The sequence below is a fragment of the Gloeophyllum trabeum genome, assembly GCF_000344685.1.
Source record: "Gloeophyllum trabeum ATCC 11539 unplaced genomic scaffold GLOTRscaffold_00009, whole genome shotgun sequence".
In the NCBI taxonomy this organism is placed as follows: Eukaryota; Fungi; Basidiomycota; class Agaricomycetes; order Gloeophyllales; family Gloeophyllaceae; genus Gloeophyllum; species Gloeophyllum trabeum.
The window spans coordinates 387,940-408,349 of record NW_006920418.1 but is presented as its reverse complement, the minus strand read 5'-3'; the positions used below and the strand labels follow the sequence as shown (position 1 = coordinate 408,349).

Sequence of the window (20,410 nt, the reverse complement as noted above, 5' to 3'; positions counted from 1 at the left end):
CAGGTCGGCGGGCCGATGCTCGAGGACGGGCGCTACCACATGAGTAACCGCTGGGCGTACGTACGCTGGAAGCTGCGCGAGCCGTTCGCGGAGTGGCTGGGCATGCTCGTGCTGATCCTGATTGGTATTGGTGCCACTTGCCAGACGAAGATATCCGAAGGGACGTATGGGAACTATACGAATTTGATGTTTGCGTGGGGGTATGCGGTAACGCTGGCTATTTACATTTCCGGCGGCGTTAGGTCTGGCTTTCCGCTTGATTGCTTTAGAACGTCCAGAGATGCTGACGTGCATCGCGTCTCGCAGCGGAGGCCACATCAACCCAGTAATTACGATCTGCCTCGCGATGTTCCGCGGGTTCCCATGGCGCATGGTCAGCCCTTCCCTCATACAGCCAACCAATACTACTGATTGCTGACCGAAATTTCTCGCTCGAACGTAGGTTCCGCGCTACATCCTCGCGCAGATCTTCGGGGCGTTCTGCGGCGCGGCGATCCTGTACGGGAATTACAAGGTCGCCCTGGAGAAGTACGACCCAGAGATGAAGCTGTACGGGACGAACGCCAGCGCACCGCTATTCATCACAATGCCGTCGCAGGAGGTCGGCGGGGCGCGCCAGGGGTGCTTGCAGTGGGTGTCGTGTGCTTTCTTTCGTGTCCTGCCTCTTTTGTTTTCAGGAGTTTGGTGATGGGATGGTGCTGATGATTGATTTGTATAGGGAGGTCATCGCGACAGGGATTTTGCACGTAGTAGTCCTGGCACTAGGCGACGAGGTCCGTCCCCCCTCTCCACAGTCCCCTGCGAGGTTCTGAGAGCACACACTTTCTCTAGAACAACGCGCCCCCCGGAGCAGGCCTCGGCGCGTTCATTACCGGGTTGACCATCATCGCGCTCGGCATGTCCCAGGTGCCTCCTCCTCTTTCTAACTAGTGTAGAATAAACACTCACGTGAATATACGGCGATAGGGCTGGATATCGGGATACGCGATTAACCCCGCGCGCGACCTCGGCCCGCGGATATTCCTGTGGTTCATGGGCTACGGCGCGGTCGTGTGGCACCACGACTCGTGGTGGTGGCTCAACGGGGTGCGTTTTTACCCCTCACCGTCTCTTCCGCCCCCATCCCCCTCGCCTTTCTTATCCTCTCGCTCCTCTCCTTCAACTCCTTGCCTCCATCCTCCCAAACAACCCCGCTGACAACCCCCCAGGCAATCCTCTCCACCTTTGCGGGCGGGATCCTCGGCTGCCTCCTGTACGACGTATTCATCTTCGGCGGGGACGTATCATTCGTCAACTTCCCCGCGTGGCGGCTGCGCGAGGTTACGGGCGTTGCTGGCGTGCACAGGATGGTGAAGGCGGGGGTGAGGAAGAGGAGGGAGGAGGAGGCTTGGGAGAGCCGGGTTGAGAAGGGCGGGGCTGGGGAGGGGAAACAGGGGAATGGTGGCGGTGGCGGTGGTGGAAAGGGTGAGGGGGGTGCGTAAAAAGGCTAGGAAGGACGGGGTGTGTGAAAAGGCTTGGAAGGACGGGCTGCGACTCAAAATTGGGACACACGGGGCATTCATCTCTACTCAGCATACAAAACTCGGACCGCATCTGCTTCATTTACAATCATATACAAACACGCACCACACCGCATCGCATCGCACCATAGACTAGTGCCACAACTGTAGATCGAAAATTACTGTAGGCTAGAAGGCGTGTATTTGATACGTTGCTGCATGATGGAAGGTGATAGAAGCGGATACCGAGCGAAGCGGTATACTACCCCAGTATGTGTTGGAAAATGGGAAACCTAACTCCACCCATCGGCTGCTTTGCTGTCCCATTGTGTTGGTACTGCCAGGTTCTTGGCCGACCGGCCAAAAACTGCTGGTACTAACACAATGGAAGGGAGCCTGGAGTGTCGAGTGTCGTACGTTGAGCAGGCTTCCAGATACAGTACCGTCGCAGTTGAATCCTTGTCTATTCTGCGAGAGAGAGAATGTGTGTGTGGTACGATACATCATTCCCGCGACCTTGGGTAGTGAGTCCTGCGTACAACTGTGCAATCAGCTCACCCGCTATCACTGCAAGATCCGCAAGAAATCCAACCGACCCCTATAGTACTCCCTTGACGCGCTCGTCTCGAGAATAAGCGCACTGCCAGAGGATGTGGGCAAATGATATCGGTACATTTGGCCCGTGCGCGTGGCTTCAGTGGGGACGTGGACGTCTCAGGATTTGAAGGAGGGAGTCCGAATCGGAGAGCCTTTGGGAAACGATTTCGTTTCTCGATATTTGTGATGAGAATCCCCGCCAGACAATCGCGCCCTATCAGAGCTACGAGCTTCGTTGAGCTAAAAGAGGACCTTGCACTTCAGGAAGCCAGCGTCTTCGGCACTCCGATGCCCTCTTCACGACTGGGTCTTATTATCCGGGATTTCGACAGGGAGACTTACGGGGGTTCATAGAGCCAATTCGTTAGTATGTCATTGACACCTTATATACGAGTCGGGGTAGATTCTGTGGCTTGGACGATGTCGCATTTGAGCTTCAGCCCCCGCACATGAGTCGGAGCGGTAATACTCGACGCACGCCTGATATTTTTCTTATATCTGTAAGTTTAGGCACGACCACTCGCAGCAGATCACGTGCGCTCTGTTTCCCTACTTGCAGACGGAAGAATGGAAAGCTCGAGCGTTGCCCTGGCGTTGCCTGAGCGAAGGCGAGTCGCTGAGCTCGATCCGAGTCGAACTTCGAAGCGTGCTGAGGTTGTGACATCTTCACAACAGGGAGTCTGCAGTGGAACCGTTCCGGTAAATGCCGACTACCACTTCAAGCAGTCACTCGAGTACTGTACTCGACATTTGTTGCCACCAAATTGCCACCCCTTCTTCATAGTCAGCACTGACTGTTCCTATACTTGCACGATGCGCTCGGTCATGGCTATAACAGGAGGTGGTACGGACAGCCATAATAGATGTTGCTCTATCTTTAAATCGTGTATAAATACCGAAGACTGAAATAGAACGACCTGCTATAGCGCGCGCCACCGCAGTCAACGTCCTCGTTTCTTGCGAGCCCCAGGAGCTGTACTGCTCTAAACGTTGTAGTTATAGTTTTTTAGCTTCAGGTTTCAGCTTCGGACCGGGGCAGAGAGGGCGGCGACCCTGAGCTATAACTACCATGTCCTCGAGACCGTCCTGGAGTCGCTTAGATTCAAAAGGCTGGCACTCTTCTCAGGATGAGGAGCCTCGCAAGTGAGCTGGCTCTTTCCATTCGCACACACGTCTTATCTTAAACTGTGCCAGGGCGAGAGCCGTATCGGCCATGACTCCCGAATGCCCCGATACTGGCTCTCGCGCTGCTCGCGAACGATTCCGCGAAGTAGTTAGGAAGGTGATGCTCATGCGACGAGCGTCTTCCATGATGTCAGGCCACACCCTCATAGGCGCCGAGCCCGGTGTCGATCCGCGCAGCCTAACAGCCTTCGCACTGTATGGGCATGTACGGAAGGAGTGCCAAATTGAAGTCACTGACTATTCCAAGACCAACCGCAAAGCGCGCAGGATGTCGAATGACACTTTCATTGACTGGGCGAAGGACCCAGCGGCATCCGCGAGGCACTCGTGGGTCAAGGTGAGGTGGATCAACGTCTCTGGCATCAGCTGGGATGTGATGAGTACACTGGCAGTGAAGTATTGTAGGTGTTCTTTGCTCACAAGTGGGGTCACGGTCTCAACAGCATTCAGCACTCCACCCCCTGGCGCTAGAAGATATCCTTAGTCAGCGAGGGAACGCAGCCTCTAAGGCGGATTACTATACAAAACACCTTTTCCTCCGCATCCTCCGCCATACAGTTGACAACGATCGAGATGCCGAAGACATAACCGACCTGCCTCTTTCTTCATCACCCACGCAGCAAGCGGGCAACAATGACAGGAAATACAAGGGTCTTGCCTCAAGTCAGGTCCGGGAAATCAATGGAGACCGAAGCAGATCAAGCATCCAAGAGGTAATAAATTTTGTCCCCTGACATCCGCCACCTTCCTCGTGCTTATGCAGTCAGGACCCATACCGCGCAGCCACCAAAGCCCTCAGGAAGGGCGGTGTGCACGTCAAGATTCAACCGATGTTCATATGCCTCTTGCGTGACGGTAAGCCGTACCGTCCCATATCCTGCAATATACCGTTTCATCGCCCATGGTATATTAGGGACTGTCATCTCCATCTCCCCAGACTTAGGGATAGCTTTCACCGAGCCCATAGCCCAACGTCTCCAAGAGCTGGACAGTGTCCTCAGAATGACGGCCGACGCCTCCGTCCTCGTCCAAGGTATCATGGATCTTAGTGCGTGCAACCCTTGGCGATACAGGTCCCGTGCTGACGTCCATCCGGGCTCTCGTCTCTTTAGTTGTCGATAGAGCTATGGAGGTAGTCGACGAGTATCAAGGGAGGATCTTGAAGCTTGAGCGACAAGTTCTGATGAACCCCAAGCTGAAGACGGTCAGATATCGTATGAATTATTCGGTTCAATTATAACGCGTGAATCTTACAATACTCCCATTAGTGCATGTCATCTCCGGGGATCTTATCCTCCATAAGCGTACCCTAGCGCCGATACGGTCGTTGGTGTACAGATTACGACGCTACGATATGGATTGGTCCGTTGCCTCCCTTGATGCATCGCAGACCGAAAGCACCCAGGTACGGGGCGTACAAGGGTATCTGTCGCCTACCGCGAAGACATACCTGGTTCGTGTCTACCGCACCCTTTCATGCCAGTCTGCTTGCTAAAATAGACCGATAGGCGGATGTACTTGATCACATGGAATATATCCTGGGGAGCCTGGATATGTTCGAAAACGTCACGGAGAACTTGATCGATTGTACCTTCAACGTACGTTTATTTGCCTACCGTCAACATTCGCATCTCACCTTCCATTCTTTAGGTGGCTTCTGGAGATATGAACATGGCTATGTCCGTCCGCATTTCCCGTCTAAATGACATACTATAATCTGCTGAGCAGGAAGCGCTTGACTGTGGTGACAGTGACCATGCTGCCCATGACCTTCCTAACAGGGTATTTCGTACGTCTACCAGTATTTGACGGCTGCGCAAGTGTGCGAACTGACTGTCGCAGGGAATGAATTTCAACGTCTTCTGGGCCAAGAACACGGACCCCCCGACGAGCGATAAATGGTAGGCACCGTTCAGGAAGCCAATCAATACACCAATCGCCTACTCACTGTGTGCTGCTAGGTTCTGGGCCATCGCTTTACCCGTCCTGGCAGCTGTCGGGGTCATATTCCTGTGGGCAGACTTGATGAAACTCAAGCGGCATATGCAAACGCGTTCCGTCCTGCGTAACTCGGCCAAGGCCAGTGAGTTCTGAAGGGCTGCTTGATTCTGGATGCAACGACGCCAGGGACCACTGATTGAGGTTGCTTCTGAATCATGTAAATATTCTATCTTGTTTCGAGGACTGTGTGTAATATGTATCGCGCTTCATGTGCAAGGATATCAATCGTAATCCCAGCGTAGGACGCTGGATTTCAGCCACGTACGACAATCTTACGGGTCTGACCGTCGTCTGCCGCATTAGAGTCAGCATGACAGCAGCAAAACACCGGAGCAACGACGTCGACAACACCATACACCAGTAGTCGGGCCACTAGCTTTCCTATGCTGGCGATCTTGTCAGAGACAAAAGTAGCCTCTGAGTAAAGCGTCCCTAGTACAAAGAACCATAATTACGAATTGCGGAATGATCGAGGACACAAAGCTTTGCTAGTGCCACAATGTACGAGTGCCACTCGCCACATCGGTGCCACAGCGCCAGATATAAGGTGCAGGGAAGCTGAACCTTCGGGAGCTCAAGAATTTCCTCTTATCTGGTGCTGCCTATCCGCCGTCTGGACTTGCGGTGCAATCCTGAACGCGAAGAGACCCGCTCTACTGGCCACGCCACATTTCCGCTTGAATAGACGGCACAAAACCCTTACATTGTCTGAAGCCACTGCCCAGAGAGATGAAGGACGAGCATTTGGAACAGCAGGAAGTCGGCGCGGAGGTCCCTGCAGAACCCGCCCATGCACCGGGAGAGCAGCATCTGGTTTGTAACACGACACCGACCGGCGCTCAGTGTATCCAAAACCCAGATGGTATCAATCCCGAGGACTGGGCCGCAGCTCTGGTACGTCCCGCTAATCTTCCGCTCCGCACAAGTGTGTTGATCATGGTTATCCCAACAGCATATAGCTGCTGCCATTCCGGAATTAAGATATCCGTCTGAGGCGGGCGTCAGATATGTGGCGCTCTCCGACCTGAGACTCCCCACGCCGACGACAGCATGCATTAGCGGAATACAAGACCAGACACACCTACATGACGCTAGCGAGTCCGGAAGCCCGGACTTGGTGATGGTCTCCGAGGATACCGTCCTCGAGGACAGCGTGCGGTCGGGCCATGCAGATGAGGACCCTGGTCCAGACACAGAGCCTGATCCGTCAAGTTCAAAGCGATGGCAATGTCCAGGATGCGAGAGAATCTATAAGCGCCCGCTTAGTCTTCAAATGCACTTGAGAGCCAAAGCCAAGTGCCGTAAAGGCAAGGGAGCGAAACACCACTGGACGACGGACATGGACAATTTCGTGATAGTGGACCACTGATGACTCTCCAGTAGCAGACGTTGTCATGTATAGTTTTTGTCTTGCTGCATCCTAAAAGTTTCCCATATTTTTGGCAATCATTAGGATCGTAATTGCGACCAGTAAACCTCACATTGCAGTTACTCCATTTCGTGGGAGGTGGTGAGAGGGTGGTAATACAGTCAGGTCACGTACCTGCATATGTGAACAGTCCATGAATACGCCAGACGAACGACGGGCCAGCACTGTGCAGCAGCGGAAGGAATCGGATCCAATCGGAGTTACAACGTTGGCCAATGAGAAGGCGAGACGGCTTTCACATAACCTACCGCTGTGGCCTGCCAGTGAGCGAACCCGCAGTCTGAAACTCGACCTTCAGTATTTCCTTCTTCACTTGGAGCTCACACTTGATAGTCAGGGTTTCCGAGCCATTATGCATCTGCCTCGGTTGTCCGTAAGTGCGGGCCTTTTCCAACATGTCCAACGATAGCGCCGATTCTCTGTGCATCAGTTTTTGCACTCAATAGTCCCTCTTCGAGTGCATATCTGTTGAGTGCTAGTCCCTCTAACTCCATGTGTTCTAGAACAGCGGACCGAATTTCATCCCAAACTTGTCAACTTAGATATGACATAATCAGTTACAGCTGCTGATTGGCAGCGGATTGGCGGCAAATAATGTTGCATGGCTTGCCACAACGACATAGGACTCAATCCAATGCCCTTCCCACGTGTGGCTTGTTTCAGATGGTAAATCTCGGAACAAGAGCATTTTGAGTCCGAGAGGACTAGAACATGCGCTGTAAACGGGCCACAGCTGGCCAAGCGGAAGTGCGCTTGGTGATTTTGGGGGGTGGCATCTCCAGGGATGGCCCCTAGTTTGCCACAAACCGAACGTATAAATTGACCCCCGGATGTGTCCTCTTGCCCATTAAATTTCTCTCCCTCTCAGCTCAAGTCGGCACTGGTGTCGTCTCATTTATCACTCTATACTCTTTCCTATATTGATTTTGAGCCACGTACCTCACCGCTCAAGTTACTCCCGTTCTCTTCCATATTCTTTTGTTTTACCAGTAATTATGGCCCGTACCAACTATCCTATGCCCATCTTCGCCTTCCACGACTCATTGGTAAGCTGGGCCTATTGTTGAAGTCATCGTTCAACTAACGAACACCTATATATTGCCTCAGCCTGCTCCAACAGCCCCGGCCACCAATGCCGAGTCCTCAGACTGGAGCCAATATCCACACATCCATAACAGCGAGAGCCAGAGCGAAGTTCGCTGCCAAATTCCAGATGGCTGGCCCTCGCAGCCTTCGAACGACGCTACCGGTAATTCAAGCGAGGATTCTGTCTCGGGCGTTTCGAGTGAAGAAGACTTACGTGCCGTCGAGGTAAGCACAAGGTTTGCTGGATCACATCTGTCAAAATATCTCCAGCTCCTGATGTAATGCTTAGGCAATAATGGAATTACCGGATTTCAAAGCAGAACTCGGTAGACTCCTGCGGCAGCAGGAACTGTCCACGGGACAGTATCCGCCCCAGCAACGGGAGCTGCCCACAGGGGAGCACCAGCCGCAGCGGTGGGGATCGCTTTTGCAGCAGCTGCAGGGACGTACATGGAGACCACTGACCCCGGAGGACGTGGTCTGTCGGTTCGGTGGATGCACCTATATCAGCGCCTCAATTCCCGCATGCAACGCTCACCGCGATACTCATTTTGACGTCAGACGCTACGAGTGCCCCGGTTGTGGTCAGCGTTTCAAGTTCTCAAGTCTGCGTGCTCACCTTCGCAAGAATAAGATTTGTGCGGAGGCCGGTGGAGGTAAAGAGTCTTGGACTCCGGAAATGGAGAAGTTCTGCGTGGTTAGAACGCCGCCGTGGCTGGGCCACTTGGATCCATTAACTGTCGAGCAGAGGGAGTTTGCTCTGGTGGAGATGAGAAGGAAACACTCACATTGAGTCGCCTGTCTGTCTGCAGTATTACTGTACAGTCTTTTACTTCCAGTTGTATTCGTGCCATATGTCTTGGACCTTGGAGATCATAACAGAAGTCTTTCCTCTCGAGCGTGGGGCTCAGAAAGAAAGAAAGACCCTTCTCTGAAAGCGGCGTGCCCGTGTCTGACTGTATTCATGCCAATCATCACACAGCGGTTGATACGCCCCATAATACGTTAACGAATAGTGCCTTTGCGTCGTCCGTCGTTGGTGAGCATTTGATCGTCAGGGGTTGTGCCACACCTCGATTTGGTCAAACTCGGCCTATTATGGAAGAACGGTAGATGTTCAGCTGACCAATATCGCTGGCATATGTCAACATTCTGTTCCATTGAGGCCAGTTCATATAAAGTGCGAAGGCTTAAGAGCAAGCCGATAGGTTTTCTTTAACCCCCACCATGTCGCATCCTCCGTTCTCTCCGAACCCTAGACCTCGTGGTTCAGGTCGACGTCGATACGCGTCGTCATTGACTGCGTTTCTTCTATGTAACTGCGCACTTTGCAAGTTCAGCGCCAACTGACCGTTAGTACCTTGACCGCCTGACAGGTAGATAAAGCGACATGCCATAAGTTTGTGCCAGATGGTTAGTAGTAAGTTTGTTTATGTCGGTGCGGTGAGTCGGTCATATTTTTGCACACAGCAAGGCAATATGCTCCGCTCACTTCTTATATCTCAAGAAGTTATGAGGTGACTCAGGCTGTGGTCGCTGTTCAGGACTACAATTCCTTGCAATGCTTCGACATTTGCTTGACACTAAACACATTTGCCTTTCGAGCCGAAGTCACGTGGGAGCATGAAAAATAGGGGCTTCTCCAGAGCAACGTCCGCCGGCAACGGATGCAACACTGTACACAACGATCTCTGGGCCCAGGATATCCTATCAGAACTGGTTGACACCACGTTGACAGACGCCCTGGTCGCTATCGTAGGCCGATATATGTTCGCTGGTTTGTCTCGACGTTCCACCTTGGTCTGTTCATTCCTTTCCTTCTGGCACGCTGGCACCGTGGACTCATTCACTCCTTGCAACTTTCTTCAATCGCGTGCCCGGACGCACTTCTTCCTTCATTTTCTCGTTTAGCCACGTTCGCTTCTCTCTGCCACTTATCTGAACGAGTTGGAGCCTTAAAACTGTGAATGATCGGCGTCCAAATATGTCCACCTGGGATCCAAAATCAGATGTCCTTCAATCCGGTATCAGAGGACGTGGCATGTCTGCGGCCTCCTGGACTACGGATCCGGACTGAGCACCTCTTACCAGAATATAACAGGCCTGTAAGTTATTCGGGTATTCTACAACAGTATCGCTGTCACTAACGGCACTCGCCAAAGGATTCCGAACAGAACCCAGGATATAATGATATTCTCAGCCCTAGGGACTTTCAGTAGTAAGTCAAAATTTCGACCCGATCGTATTGCTTTCCATTGACGAGCCGGCTTGCCTCTTCTAAGCACTCCAAATACAAGCCATACCTTCGGCGTTCCAAATCATTTTGCTTCCCCTCCGCCTCCTGCACGTCCTGCCCCCAAGCGCGTTGATTCTACGTTCCTTCGAGCGCGCCGAGCTGAGCGATACAGGGTTTCTTATGATGCACTCAAGACCGCCTTAGGTCGCTGTGACAGAGCGACGCATGACTCCGTCGTCGGCGCCTTGGAGGGCGCAGCAGCGTATATGAACTCCGTGGTCCACGAAACGAAGCAAAGGATTGAAGAGCTGCGGACGGAATTAGCAGACAGGAGTAGTCTTGATAAGGAAACTGTCGCTGACATGCAAAAAGAGCGATGGATGATCGAGAGACGATACGTATGCCTCGAAGGAGACGAAAAGCTAGTGGAGAAGAAGGTTCACGAGCTTAAGACGAATTCTCATGCTCCCGCTCGTAACGACGCGATGGACAAGTCCGGACATGATCTCTCAATAATGAACCCGGACTCCAGACGCCGTACCAACCTTGCCATGTTCTTCGAACGATCCCCGACGAAGGTTTATGCATCACGTCGCCGAATGCCCACGCCTATACGAGTCGACAATACGACACGCGTCAGGACCCCCAAGAATTTATCGTCTCCCAAACGGCTCCGCCCCCCTTCGCCCAGGGCGTATTTGAAGGCCTGCTGGAAGTTGAGGCCTCTGCCCGACCTCCCGTCACCATCCACAACCTCCATCATTGCGTTCCCTAGACAGAAGACTACAGAGGAAAAGTATCGGCTGTCATCTGAAATGATATCCCCGACTCGCGCTCGTACTGTGACTGCATCAACAGCGAGCGACTCCGCGTTCTCTCCTATAGATGACCATCCGCGTACATTTTGGGGGACTGCGCTAGTCCAACGACCAATCAAGCTCTCCGCAGGAACGGATCCCCCGAGTCTCCGTATGAAGGTGTCTGACAGCAACTCTCCAGCGGACATCCCTGAATATGTCTGGGATCTTTTAGACCAGTTTGATCTCGTCGGCGAGGACATCACGTTCGCGTCTGACCCCCCACCACCCTCCCCCGCTTTGCCGCAATTCGCAAGACCGCAGTATCACTTTGGTTATTCCGATTCCCGGTTCCAATTCTCTCCTTCTGATTCTCTACGCCCATCATCTCCAGCAGAAGATCCTCCCCCATCCCAGCCATCCACTCCACAAACGCCCCCGCTGGGCCACGCACGGCGGCGCACGACCGCGTTCTCTCTCAGCCGCTGGGCTGCGCCTTTCTCGTTCTCCTCGGCCTCGTCTCACAGACCGCCAGAACTCCACGTCCACATCAACACTCCGATAAACACCCGCCGGCGCTCACAGTCGCACCCGTTGCCGCTCAGCCCCGGGCTACTCTACGCGATCCCCGAGTCGCCCAACTCGGCGATGCTGTCGCCGCCGCCTGTTGCGGCGAGTATGCGCTCGCGCGGGTCCGCGCGGTCTTATCGCTCGCGAACAAAGTCCAGCATTAGCTCGCTGTTCCGGCTGGGGAGCAGTCCCGCGGAGGAGAGTCGGAGTCAAGAGACGTTGTTCGGGCAAGCGACGTCGCCTGAGAGCTCTAGAGATCCATTGGCGTCGGCAACAGCGATGTCTTCGCCTTACTCGCCTTACTCGGCGAGAGACGATGTGTCTGCGTCGCTGACGGAGCGCGGGCGGACGTCGTCCCTGCGGCTAAGCCGCAACGGCAGTGTGGTGGATAGACTGAGGAAGAGGCTGCATGTTTTCAACTGACATCTACGTCTGTTTGACTTCTACAATCTTTTTTTTTCATTTAGCAGTGTACCGAAGACTCAAACTGTATGGTATTTTCCCTGATCTAATTGCTTCGAAGGACTTTGAGAGTGCGGATTGTGTATTCGACCACTGTTTATCATGTATCTTACTACTAGACCCGCTGTGTGCGGTGTAATTGCGAGTTGTCGATCTTTGTGTAGACATGGATACAGTGTCACGGTGTGTTGGACACCTACCTTTGTATGCAGCTGCAGTATTGATATCTTTCTGCACATCGACCTGGTCCCCCTCCTTCCCTGCCGATTGCTCCGCGACAAAGAGTTACCCTTCCGGGAGTTCAAAAGGATCCACATCCAGTTGCGCTGGAGGACAGACGCGACGTCTTCACGGGTGATGGCGAAGGGCAACGCGAAGAATCGGTACAGGACCGGCAACGATGCTCGCCGCGCCAGTGCTGAAGTACTGATGCACCGAAGCGCTGCAAAGACGATCTGCCCTGTAGTGCAGGTCCTCAGAATGCATCAGGCGCTAAGCATCGTCGCCAAAGGACAGTGGTTTCTTCTCCGGTTTCTTCGCCTTCTTCTTGGTCCCCTTACCAGGTGGAGGGACTGACGACCCCGCCTGCTTCGCCTCGTCTCTCAGGTCGCCAATCGCTTTCCGTTTCCCTGCTTTCGATGCAGATCTCGACGAGGAGAACGAGAGACCACCGGACTTGTCCTCAGCAGGCTTCGCGGATGAATTGGTATGTGGCTCGTCGGGCCTGGCGCGAGACTCCACGCCCTTGCCTCCCTTAACTTCTTGAGCGAGAGCTTCGAAGGAGTCCTCAACCGGAGACAGACCCTTCACTAATACGAGCGCATCTCAGCCGACATCTTGGACGTATAATGAACAACACACCTCTCCGCCGCTCATTCTCCGCCTCCCTTTCCGTGAGATGCCTCCCCTCCTTCAGCACCACCACCTGCGGCCTCTCGTCATCCGCGTCCTCCTCGTCGAGCTTGTCGAGCTCGTCCGCGCTCCCGGGGTTGTCTGGCGGGCGCTGCGGGATGGGCGGGCGCTTGGGTATCGGCGGGCGGCCGGAGCCGTCATATTCAAATTCCTCGTATGGGTCGTCGTCGTCGTCTGGGATACCTTCCATGCGATTCTTGAATTTCTGAAGGAAGGAGGGGGTGTGGCCCTGGTACGTGAGGCGGGAGGACACTTGCTGGCGCGTAAGCTCTTTTGGAGCCATTTTTTGGTATTCTTCTTTTTAGGTAGCGTCTTATGATATGCAAGTTGAATGCACTGGCGTAAGAGAACACGAGAAAGGAATAACAGCGGTAGTGGTTGTCCGTATGCAGGGATATGTGGCTGAACGGTATGTGGCTTGTTAGGAACCAAGGCCCCTGGTAAACAAAGCACAACAACGCGGTTAGCTACGCCACACCCTCAACTCCCGAGTCCGTCTCTTGCATCCTGGCTCTGCTTTTTCGTTCTTCAACTGGCCAGACTGGTGCACTGAAAGGCTGGAGATCTTAGAGGCTCAAAGGACGTGCTTTTTAACGTCTACTTTTGCTCGGCGTCTCATTCTATCCGCATCATGAGGCCGACGGTTGTGAGACTCGCCGAGTCTGTTACGAAGAGGCCGCTGAATATTCGTGAAGCTGGCGCATCCCTCTTGCCACCTATTCCGTGCGCTGTCTCGCTCATTTCGTGCTCTCCTTCTGACATTTCAGGACCCTAGTCTGTATCGACGTCTTCTGAGGGCACACCGTGCTCTGCCTCTCGAAATGCGATCCCTTGGTGACGACTACGTCAAGGCAGGTAAGAGCACGTAATTATAAGCATCCATGTCTGCCTATACGCTGCCTATGATCTTAGAGTTCCGCCGGCATAGAAGTGTAACGAACCCAGTGCACATCATCGGCTTCTTGTCGCAGTGGAAGATATACCTCGACGAGTTACCTAGTGGGACGGATGCACAGAATTTCTCGGGGAAAAAGCTTGACCCGCAACTCATGGAAAAGGTGTGCAATACTTTACTTGTATCCTGTCGTCTTTGCTGGAAGATACCTGCTTCAGATGTCCGCGGAGCAACTTGGGCAGTTGTACGAGTTAATGCACGCGACGAAGAATGTTTGGAATCCGAATGTAGTCCCGGATGGCGAAGAGGGAAGCGGCTCCAAGGCGTGACTAACTTCTTTGAGAAAGGCTGAGTTCGCCCGGTACTCGTAACCCCGCCATCTCTTTGTTCGGACTTCAAGTTCGTCACGGTACACGGTTAAGAACGGCGTCCGTGCGTTTCCACACACAAGGTCTTCAGGGCCCTCTTCTGCACTAAGCCTCATCTTCTCAGTATCTCCGCGTTCGGGAATGCCGGTAATTGTCTCCTGGCTCCGCGCTCCTGGCCTGCCACTCCTGACCCGGACACCTCAGCCATGCACCACTCTGGTCATTCTCGTCTGCATGCGTTACATGGGAAGGGCAGCATCTCTTAGGGTCAACTGTTCTAGCGGATCTCCCACCTCTGTCACGTGTCGTAGATAAGAATACCATTAATTCGTCAGGCTTTCCCCTTCCGAGCGAATCTCTCATGTCTGCTCGTGCGTACCCGCTGCATATATAAGTCGACCGTCATCGGGTGCTTTGCTCTTAACTACTCGCGCCCCAGCAAGTACCGCGATGGCCCAAGCATTTGTGAGTCGCAACTTGAGTCCCTGGTCCTGCAGACAGCACCGCTGAGTGAGCGTAGAAAGTCGCCTCGAGCGTGTCTCCGTACTCGGAGCTGCCCCCGATTTGCGCGCGTCTGTTTGAGGCGAAGGCGGCCAAAGGCGAGCACTCATCCATTCGCGACTGACTGCTGCCAGCGTGACGCGAGCTGACATGGGTATTTTATTGTGAGCAGGCTTGACGTTTGACCAGATCGGCAAGGCCATAGGCAAGGATGAGATGTGGGTTGCAGCGGTGTTCTACGCCCAGGTCTGTCTGTCTCGAAGGATCCCCGATTGACTGCGGGAGCGCTTACCTTGCGTCCGTGTCATAGGCGAAGCTGTCGCCAGAGGACCTCGAAGGCCTCGCGAAGACCCTCGACCTCCCTGTGGCGAACGTTCAGGCAGAGATCGGGGAGAATTGGTGGCCGAACCGTGCGGGGATGGGCGAGATCCCGCCCAGGGACCCAGTATTGTACCGATTGTTTGAGGTGTGTCGTTACATGCAGAGTGTATTTTGAATCGCGGGTCCTCAATTTCGACGGAATGTAGGGCGTGATGGTGTACGGGCATGCTATTAAGGTACGAGTCTAGCGCATTCCTATGGGTCTTGTCGACTTTGGTTTGACCATGGTCCTGTACCTAGGCTGTGATTCATGAAAAGGTGCGCTGTCCACCACTCTATTACCCTTGTGTTATTTGTCCTAACTTACGCTTGCTTTGCGTTAGTTCGGCGACGGCATTATGTCGATGATCGACTGTAAAGTCAACATTACGAAGAAGCCCGATCCGAAGGGTGACCGCGTAGTTCTGACGTTCGAGTGAGTATAGTTCGATGTGAAGCTGTGGTGATGGTAGCCTGATATTCCCCCAGTGGCAAATTCCTACCTTATGCGAAGTGGTGATGCCGCTTGTGAGGCACGAGACGGCCACAACTGCCTGTACACCGTAGTAACAGTCTCGATGCACTGTCTACAATTGCACATAATTGACCAGCTTTACGAATGCGTCAAGATCAAAGAATGCTGCCATGGACGGGCGGAACCGTTGAGAATCCCGGGTAGATGGACAGTCGTGCACCTGGAGCTCTCATACAGTACTTACTTCGCCGCGAGTCACTAGAGCCTGGCTACTAATAAGATCAACACGCATGGACTGACTCGGACGCTTGTGCGTACGCGTCCTTCCGAGTTGCCACCAAGGCGAGGACTTTCCTGAGTACAGCAGGATATGTGGGACTCGGTAGATATCGGATTCGAATCGGAATAGCAACGGTGCGCCAGCCCAAAACTGTCAATACTAATTAGACCAATCATACGAATTGCTGTAATAGATGTCTAAAAGTGGGCGCAGTACTATGTGGCCTGATGATCATATGCATGGTCGGGACTTGTGACAGTCAGTTCAAATTCCATTCCATACCTCAGTATCAGCTGCAGCACCGATAATCAATAAGTACTGAGACTGATGTTGCACGAGTTTGAAAGTCCGGATCCCTTCCTGGGATACATGTGCTAGTCTTAGTGGCAGTTGGATGTCATCGCAGACACGCTCAGCTAGTAGGTGGTACTTCCGTGTCCCCTGCAGTACTACTACAGTATCAATGTTTTTTCAGGGCGCTAGGACGGAGGATGTCTCCAAGGCAGAGCCTGAGGATCCGACATGTCACACCGCCAACTCTCATGCTTCACGGGGCCAAAAGCCTCAAAATAGCCAAGACTACTAACGATGGGTTCTCACCGGGGGTCCCAGTCCATCTCACAAATGCATCAGTCCAGCTCGGCATCAAATACTGTTTAGGACACAGACTGAAGAGTATACACACACATGACTGATGTATCCGTCCAACAGGTAGATGATCTATAGATCTGCTCTACTTCAACACCTGCGAGGCCGAGTACGAATGGACAACTTATCCAACCTACATTCCTAGCTACTTCCCACTTAGAATGGAGGTGGACTTGGAAGCCTTCGACCAAGCTCGCTGGGAGATATACTGTTTCGGTATGCCTGCCTATCCCGTCCAAGATTCTCTTAGGCTAACTGGGCTTCGTAACTGGTAGTGGCTACGGTGGCCCTCTTAGTGCATGAATACTGTGAGGTTATCCATACTTATATCGATCCTTCACCAGTGCTTACAACTACGTCGAACTGTAGTTCTGCAATTGGCTGCCGAGGTACGTTGCGTGAGCATGCATTTTCCTAGGATGCGTATGTACTAAGCTTTCACAGATCCGGCTTTTCTGGGTGATTATTTGGTACTCCCTACTACGTATAACGTCTCCCTTTGACATTCGTTATTGCGGTAGCATAGCAAACGGTCTGCCGGAAAATTCCTATTTCTATGGGTAAGAATGAAAGAAATTCCGGACCATGCATGGGTTAACAATGTACTTCCAATTTCAGAATCGTTATTACAGTCTTCTGTACTCTATGTCAGTACAGTCGGCATATGATATTCTCTATCCACATCAATCCGGCTGACCGTAGTGTCTGTATGTAAGTAGTTATTTGCCAAATAATCCTTGCCCCAAGCTTGGTCCTCATTGTGGCTTTCAGCATATTTACAAGAAAGTCCAACATATAAGGTACCACCTCCACTAACTCGACTTCTCTCTCGCCACAGCTGTACGCTCATAGGAAGATCTGACGCTCTGACCATCGCTCACACACGTCGCGTTTGTCTCCCCTTCCAGATGTAAGGTGATTCGATAACTCAAGGTGTACCGCTAAGCTATAATTTGGGCAGGTTCCACATACCGCACTATCGACGATTTCGGAGAAGCCCTTCTAATCATAAGCACGCAGGGTAATGCAGTTCATATTCCATGGCTCGTATACATGCCGCTTAAGCTCGGGTCAGCTGAGATGCAAATGCGCGTTTATGCAATGTACGGAAATAGCAGAGCCATCCTAGGACTTTTCCTCGTGTTAACCAGCGTAGAGATTGCCTGGTGGCTCGCGGTGCTGCTGTTGAGGATGCACTGTAAGCCCGTTCCTAGGAGAATCTGACGCTCACTAACAAACATACAGATGAAGATCCCACAAATAATACAAACAATCCGGTGCCGGGGCTATACATGTGCGCCGATGGAGCTCTGCCCCGCAAACCCTCGCCGGGTTTGTTCGACGCGGCGATGCTCTTCATCGAATGCGTGATACTCGGCTTGGTCTTGTATAAAGCGTGGCAGCATCATCAAGACCGGACCACCAATCCACTCTTTGTCAAATTAGCACGGGAATCAGTGGCATACTTTGTTATGTATGTCCGCGTCCGACTCCTGTTACCCACGTGAGTAGCTTCTTTTATTCCTGCGGCCAGAGTCTTTGCGGTGCACACCCTCCATCAAACACTGTACCTTATTAATCGGGTGCGTACCGGAGCCTTCTTCTTCGCTTATAATATTTCATGAAACGTTTTCAGATAACACTAGATCAGCTTGCCACTGGATTCCGGAACATCATCCCCGTCGTGCTCGTGAATCGTCTCATGATATCCGTCCGGGAGACTGTCTATGACCGATATCCAGACAGCTCCTCGAAACGGGGAACTACTCGAGGATCTGATAATCCTCCACAAGCTTTACCCCGCGCGCGTGTGAGGATCGACTTCCTGGAGCTGACTACGTTCGCCTGAATCTCTTGCCTGCGTCATCCCGATGTGGAGTTATCCAGAGATCCCGTTTTCCGAATGTAAGGCGCGGCGTGACTTTTCGCGCGCCAAATGGCCTTCGCGCAAGAAAAATCTGTAGCAGCCGCATTCGGGCTCGGATGGTGCTTTGGATCTGTATATAGGGGTTTGTGATATAGAGAAGAAATATGGCATTTAAAGAATGACAAAATTTGGTGCAGGGGTGTTGTCTACAGGAGGGGTAGCAAAGATGTACCAATCCAGGAGTATTCAGGCTGTCAATAATGGAGCAGATATCCTACCACCCTGGTACTTGGCACACATAATCTACAGTATGGTACAGACATGTCTAAAACTAGCTGGATCCGTGCACCTAGCCGGGACCGAATGCCGAATGGGAAGCTTGCTACTCCTCCGAGTCCTAAGGAGTGATCTTCTTGTACATGCTCTCGAAAATCAGATGCAGCGTCTAAACTCATAATAGATATGCCAAGTGACTCTCTGCAGTATACTCAGTCTGACACTGTACTCATAGACCCAACCGGTTAGCGGTTGATTTTCTGTCGTGTACTGAATGATCGATATCCCCGAGCTGTACCCGACGACGCGTCGAGCAAGCGTGACGTCACGCGACAAATGAGTTCTCACCGCGTGAGCGCCAATGCTCGGCCAGAGCTTGAGGGCTGCCCACTCGTAACGCAGTAACAGAACACACTTGGAAAGTATTCGGCGCTGCGCGGCACGCCAGGTCCGATTCCTCATAAGGTAAACGAGTGGCAAAGGTTCTACAAGTAGGTAAATAGTCTTTCTAGCCTCCCGGGCGCTGCGCGGCATCAAGAATACTCCTAGTTATTATATGTTGATCTCAAACATAACTGTGTGTGGCTAGAACCTTCAATCATCCTATACTCGGTGTCAAGTACATTTATTTCAATACACAATACACTATTTACTTCAGTACTACACTCAGGTAGCATTACTATCGAGTCACTGAGTCAGTGCACATGCATACTGTAGCTGAGATGCATGTCGTCAGGCTGAGGCCTCAATATTAATGCTGCCAGTACTATGCGTCGTATGTAACTTACCAATCTTGTGCCGTAGGCAGCAGGGTACTTGCCATCGGCGCAATTCCACACACAGCCGGGGGATGCCTGACAGTGCCATTGGCCTGAGATCTTGAAAGGATCATGCCGTGCAGAGACCACACTACATATCTGGAATTAGTCCCTATTCACAAACGGTAATTATTGACATGAGAGGTAATAGCTCCTATTTGCTGATGGTGGTAAGATTTGGATCGGTGGACCTTCCATTTAAGGAGGGTGCTCCCGTTACAGTTAAGGTAATTTGGGCTATAAGGGGTATACCCCCTGTTCAACGCTGGCAATTTTCGATCACCAGAGAGCCCTATACAACGACTGAACAGTAAACCGATTCTAGGGGAATCGGAATTCTAGGGGAATCGGAATTTATGAGTTTTTGAACTCAAAGAGGGACATATATGCACATATTCACAATACCTATCATAAATTTATAGAATGTATTTGATTTTCGAGAGCATGTACAAGAAGATCACTCCTTAGGACTCGGAGGAGTAGCAAGCTTCCCATTCGGCATTCGGTCCCGGCTAGGTGCACGGATCCAGCTAGTTTTAGACATGTCTGTACCATACTGTAGATTATGTGTGCCAAGTACCAGGGTGGTAGGATATCTGCTCCATAATTGACAGCCTGAATACTCCTGGATTGGTATGTTATGATTTTCCCATGCTTATCTCATTCCATTTCCATTCCGAGCATTGCTATTGGACAGTACCTTTCTCCGAGTAGACCTTCCCATGGACGCTATCTTCTTCTCACACGTTATCTTCCTTGACTCACCTTCTACCAATGGGCGCCCTTGTATTTCTCATTTCTCTGAGTTACGTTCTCACAGGATGGCTTACGCGTCCTTTCTTATTGTTCTCTTCTTTGGGTATTAACCCCTATACCAGTTACTATATATACTGTAGGAAAACCCATGTATTCCTTAGTTCAACCTCCTGTTGAATACAGCGATTACCTGGACTCTTGACTTGACCGTTGGCATTGGCCCGGCCAGACCTACCTTTCAGTACGCTTACTGAGGTAGTGACGACATAACTGTTGGCACGTGGCCCAGTTATCTCAAGACGACTAGTTAGGACATCGCTTCCTAACATTAGGTTGAACTCTTCTACGACACTTGCCGACTTCTTCAACGCCTAGGCAACCCCTCCTCTACT

The 20,410-nt window shown here is 52.1% G+C and overlaps 8 protein-coding genes across 8 annotated transcripts; 7 read left to right on the top strand and 1 right to left on the bottom strand.

The window, feature by feature from the left end:
• Positions 1-39: 39 nt before the first annotated feature.
• On the top strand, positions 40-1,481 carry GLOTRDRAFT_43883 (aquaporin-like protein; the record flags this gene model as incomplete). Its single annotated transcript, XM_007869004.1, has 7 exons — positions 40-242; positions 307-373; positions 443-601; positions 681-773; positions 832-906; positions 967-1,086; positions 1,209-1,481. The coding sequence occupies 7 exons, from the start codon at positions 40-42 to the stop codon at positions 1,479-1,481; spliced, it is 990 nt and encodes a 329-aa protein (XP_007867195.1).
• A 1,684-nt stretch (positions 1,482-3,165) lies between these two features.
• On the top strand, positions 3,166-5,375 carry GLOTRDRAFT_130378 (uncharacterized protein; the record flags this gene model as incomplete). The annotated part of the gene is made up of 12 exons (XM_007869156.1): positions 3,166-3,239; positions 3,291-3,682; positions 3,732-3,994; positions 4,049-4,136; positions 4,195-4,329; positions 4,394-4,495; positions 4,550-4,734; positions 4,790-4,879; positions 4,932-4,960; positions 5,010-5,070; positions 5,124-5,182; positions 5,243-5,375. The coding sequence occupies 12 exons, from the start codon at positions 3,166-3,168 to the stop codon at positions 5,373-5,375; spliced, it is 1,611 nt and encodes a 536-aa protein (XP_007867347.1).
• Positions 5,376-6,011: 636 nt separating this feature from the next.
• GLOTRDRAFT_130377 (uncharacterized protein) lies at positions 6,012-6,651 on the top strand (the record flags this gene model as incomplete). The annotated part of the gene is made up of 2 exons (XM_007869155.1): positions 6,012-6,176; positions 6,235-6,651. 2 exons carry the CDS (start codon positions 6,012-6,014, stop codon positions 6,649-6,651), a joined length of 582 nt encoding a protein of 193 aa, XP_007867346.1.
• Positions 6,652-7,706: 1,055 nt separating this feature from the next.
• Positions 7,707-8,590, top strand: GLOTRDRAFT_94389 (uncharacterized protein; the record flags this gene model as incomplete). The annotated part of the gene is made up of 3 exons (XM_007869154.1): positions 7,707-7,757; positions 7,819-8,022; positions 8,087-8,590. 3 exons carry the CDS (start codon positions 7,707-7,709, stop codon positions 8,588-8,590), a joined length of 759 nt encoding a protein of 252 aa, XP_007867345.1.
• An 884-nt stretch (positions 8,591-9,474) lies between these two features.
• GLOTRDRAFT_139423 (uncharacterized protein) lies at positions 9,475-11,823 on the top strand (the record flags this gene model as incomplete). Its single annotated transcript, XM_007869153.1, has 4 exons — positions 9,475-9,597; positions 9,709-9,902; positions 9,960-10,015; positions 10,095-11,823. Exons 2-4 carry the CDS (start codon positions 9,765-9,767, stop codon positions 11,821-11,823), a joined length of 1,923 nt encoding a protein of 640 aa, XP_007867344.1. The 5' UTR covers positions 9,475-9,597; positions 9,709-9,764.
• On the bottom strand, positions 11,671-13,057 carry GLOTRDRAFT_139422 (uncharacterized protein; the record flags this gene model as incomplete). Its single annotated transcript, XM_007869152.1, has 2 exons — positions 11,671-12,671; positions 12,724-13,057. The coding sequence occupies 2 exons, from the start codon at positions 13,055-13,057 to the stop codon at positions 12,355-12,357; spliced, it is 651 nt and encodes a 216-aa protein (XP_007867343.1). The 3' UTR covers positions 11,671-12,354.
• A 221-nt stretch (positions 13,058-13,278) lies between these two features.
• Positions 13,279-14,374, top strand: GLOTRDRAFT_62453 (ACN9-domain-containing protein). The gene is made up of 4 exons (XM_007869151.1): positions 13,279-13,497; positions 13,550-13,629; positions 13,687-13,832; positions 13,888-14,374. The coding sequence occupies exons 1-4, from the start codon at positions 13,406-13,408 to the stop codon at positions 13,996-13,998; spliced, it is 429 nt and encodes a 142-aa protein (XP_007867342.1). The 5' UTR covers positions 13,279-13,405; the 3' UTR covers positions 13,999-14,374.
• A 113-nt stretch (positions 14,375-14,487) lies between these two features.
• On the top strand, positions 14,488-15,338 carry GLOTRDRAFT_106563 (Cyanase; the record flags this gene model as incomplete). Its single annotated transcript, XM_007869150.1, has 7 exons — positions 14,488-14,502; positions 14,558-14,636; positions 14,711-14,784; positions 14,849-15,004; positions 15,066-15,095; positions 15,160-15,177; positions 15,243-15,338. The coding sequence occupies 7 exons, from the start codon at positions 14,488-14,490 to the stop codon at positions 15,336-15,338; spliced, it is 468 nt and encodes a 155-aa protein (XP_007867341.1).
• Between the last annotated feature and the right edge of the window lie 5,072 nt (positions 15,339-20,410).

Coding starts and splice junctions, on each gene's coding strand:
- GLOTRDRAFT_62453 (XM_007869151.1), top strand. CDS start 13,406: ATGAGGCCGACGGTTGTGAGACTCGCCGAGTCTGTTACGAAGAGGCCG. Junction 13,630..13,686: donor TGACGACTACGTCAAGGCAG/GTAAGAGCACGT, acceptor CTATGATCTTAG/AGTTCCGCCGGCATAGAAGT. Junction 13,833..13,887: donor ACCCGCAACTCATGGAAAAG/GTGTGCAATACT, acceptor TACCTGCTTCAG/ATGTCCGCGGAGCAACTTGG.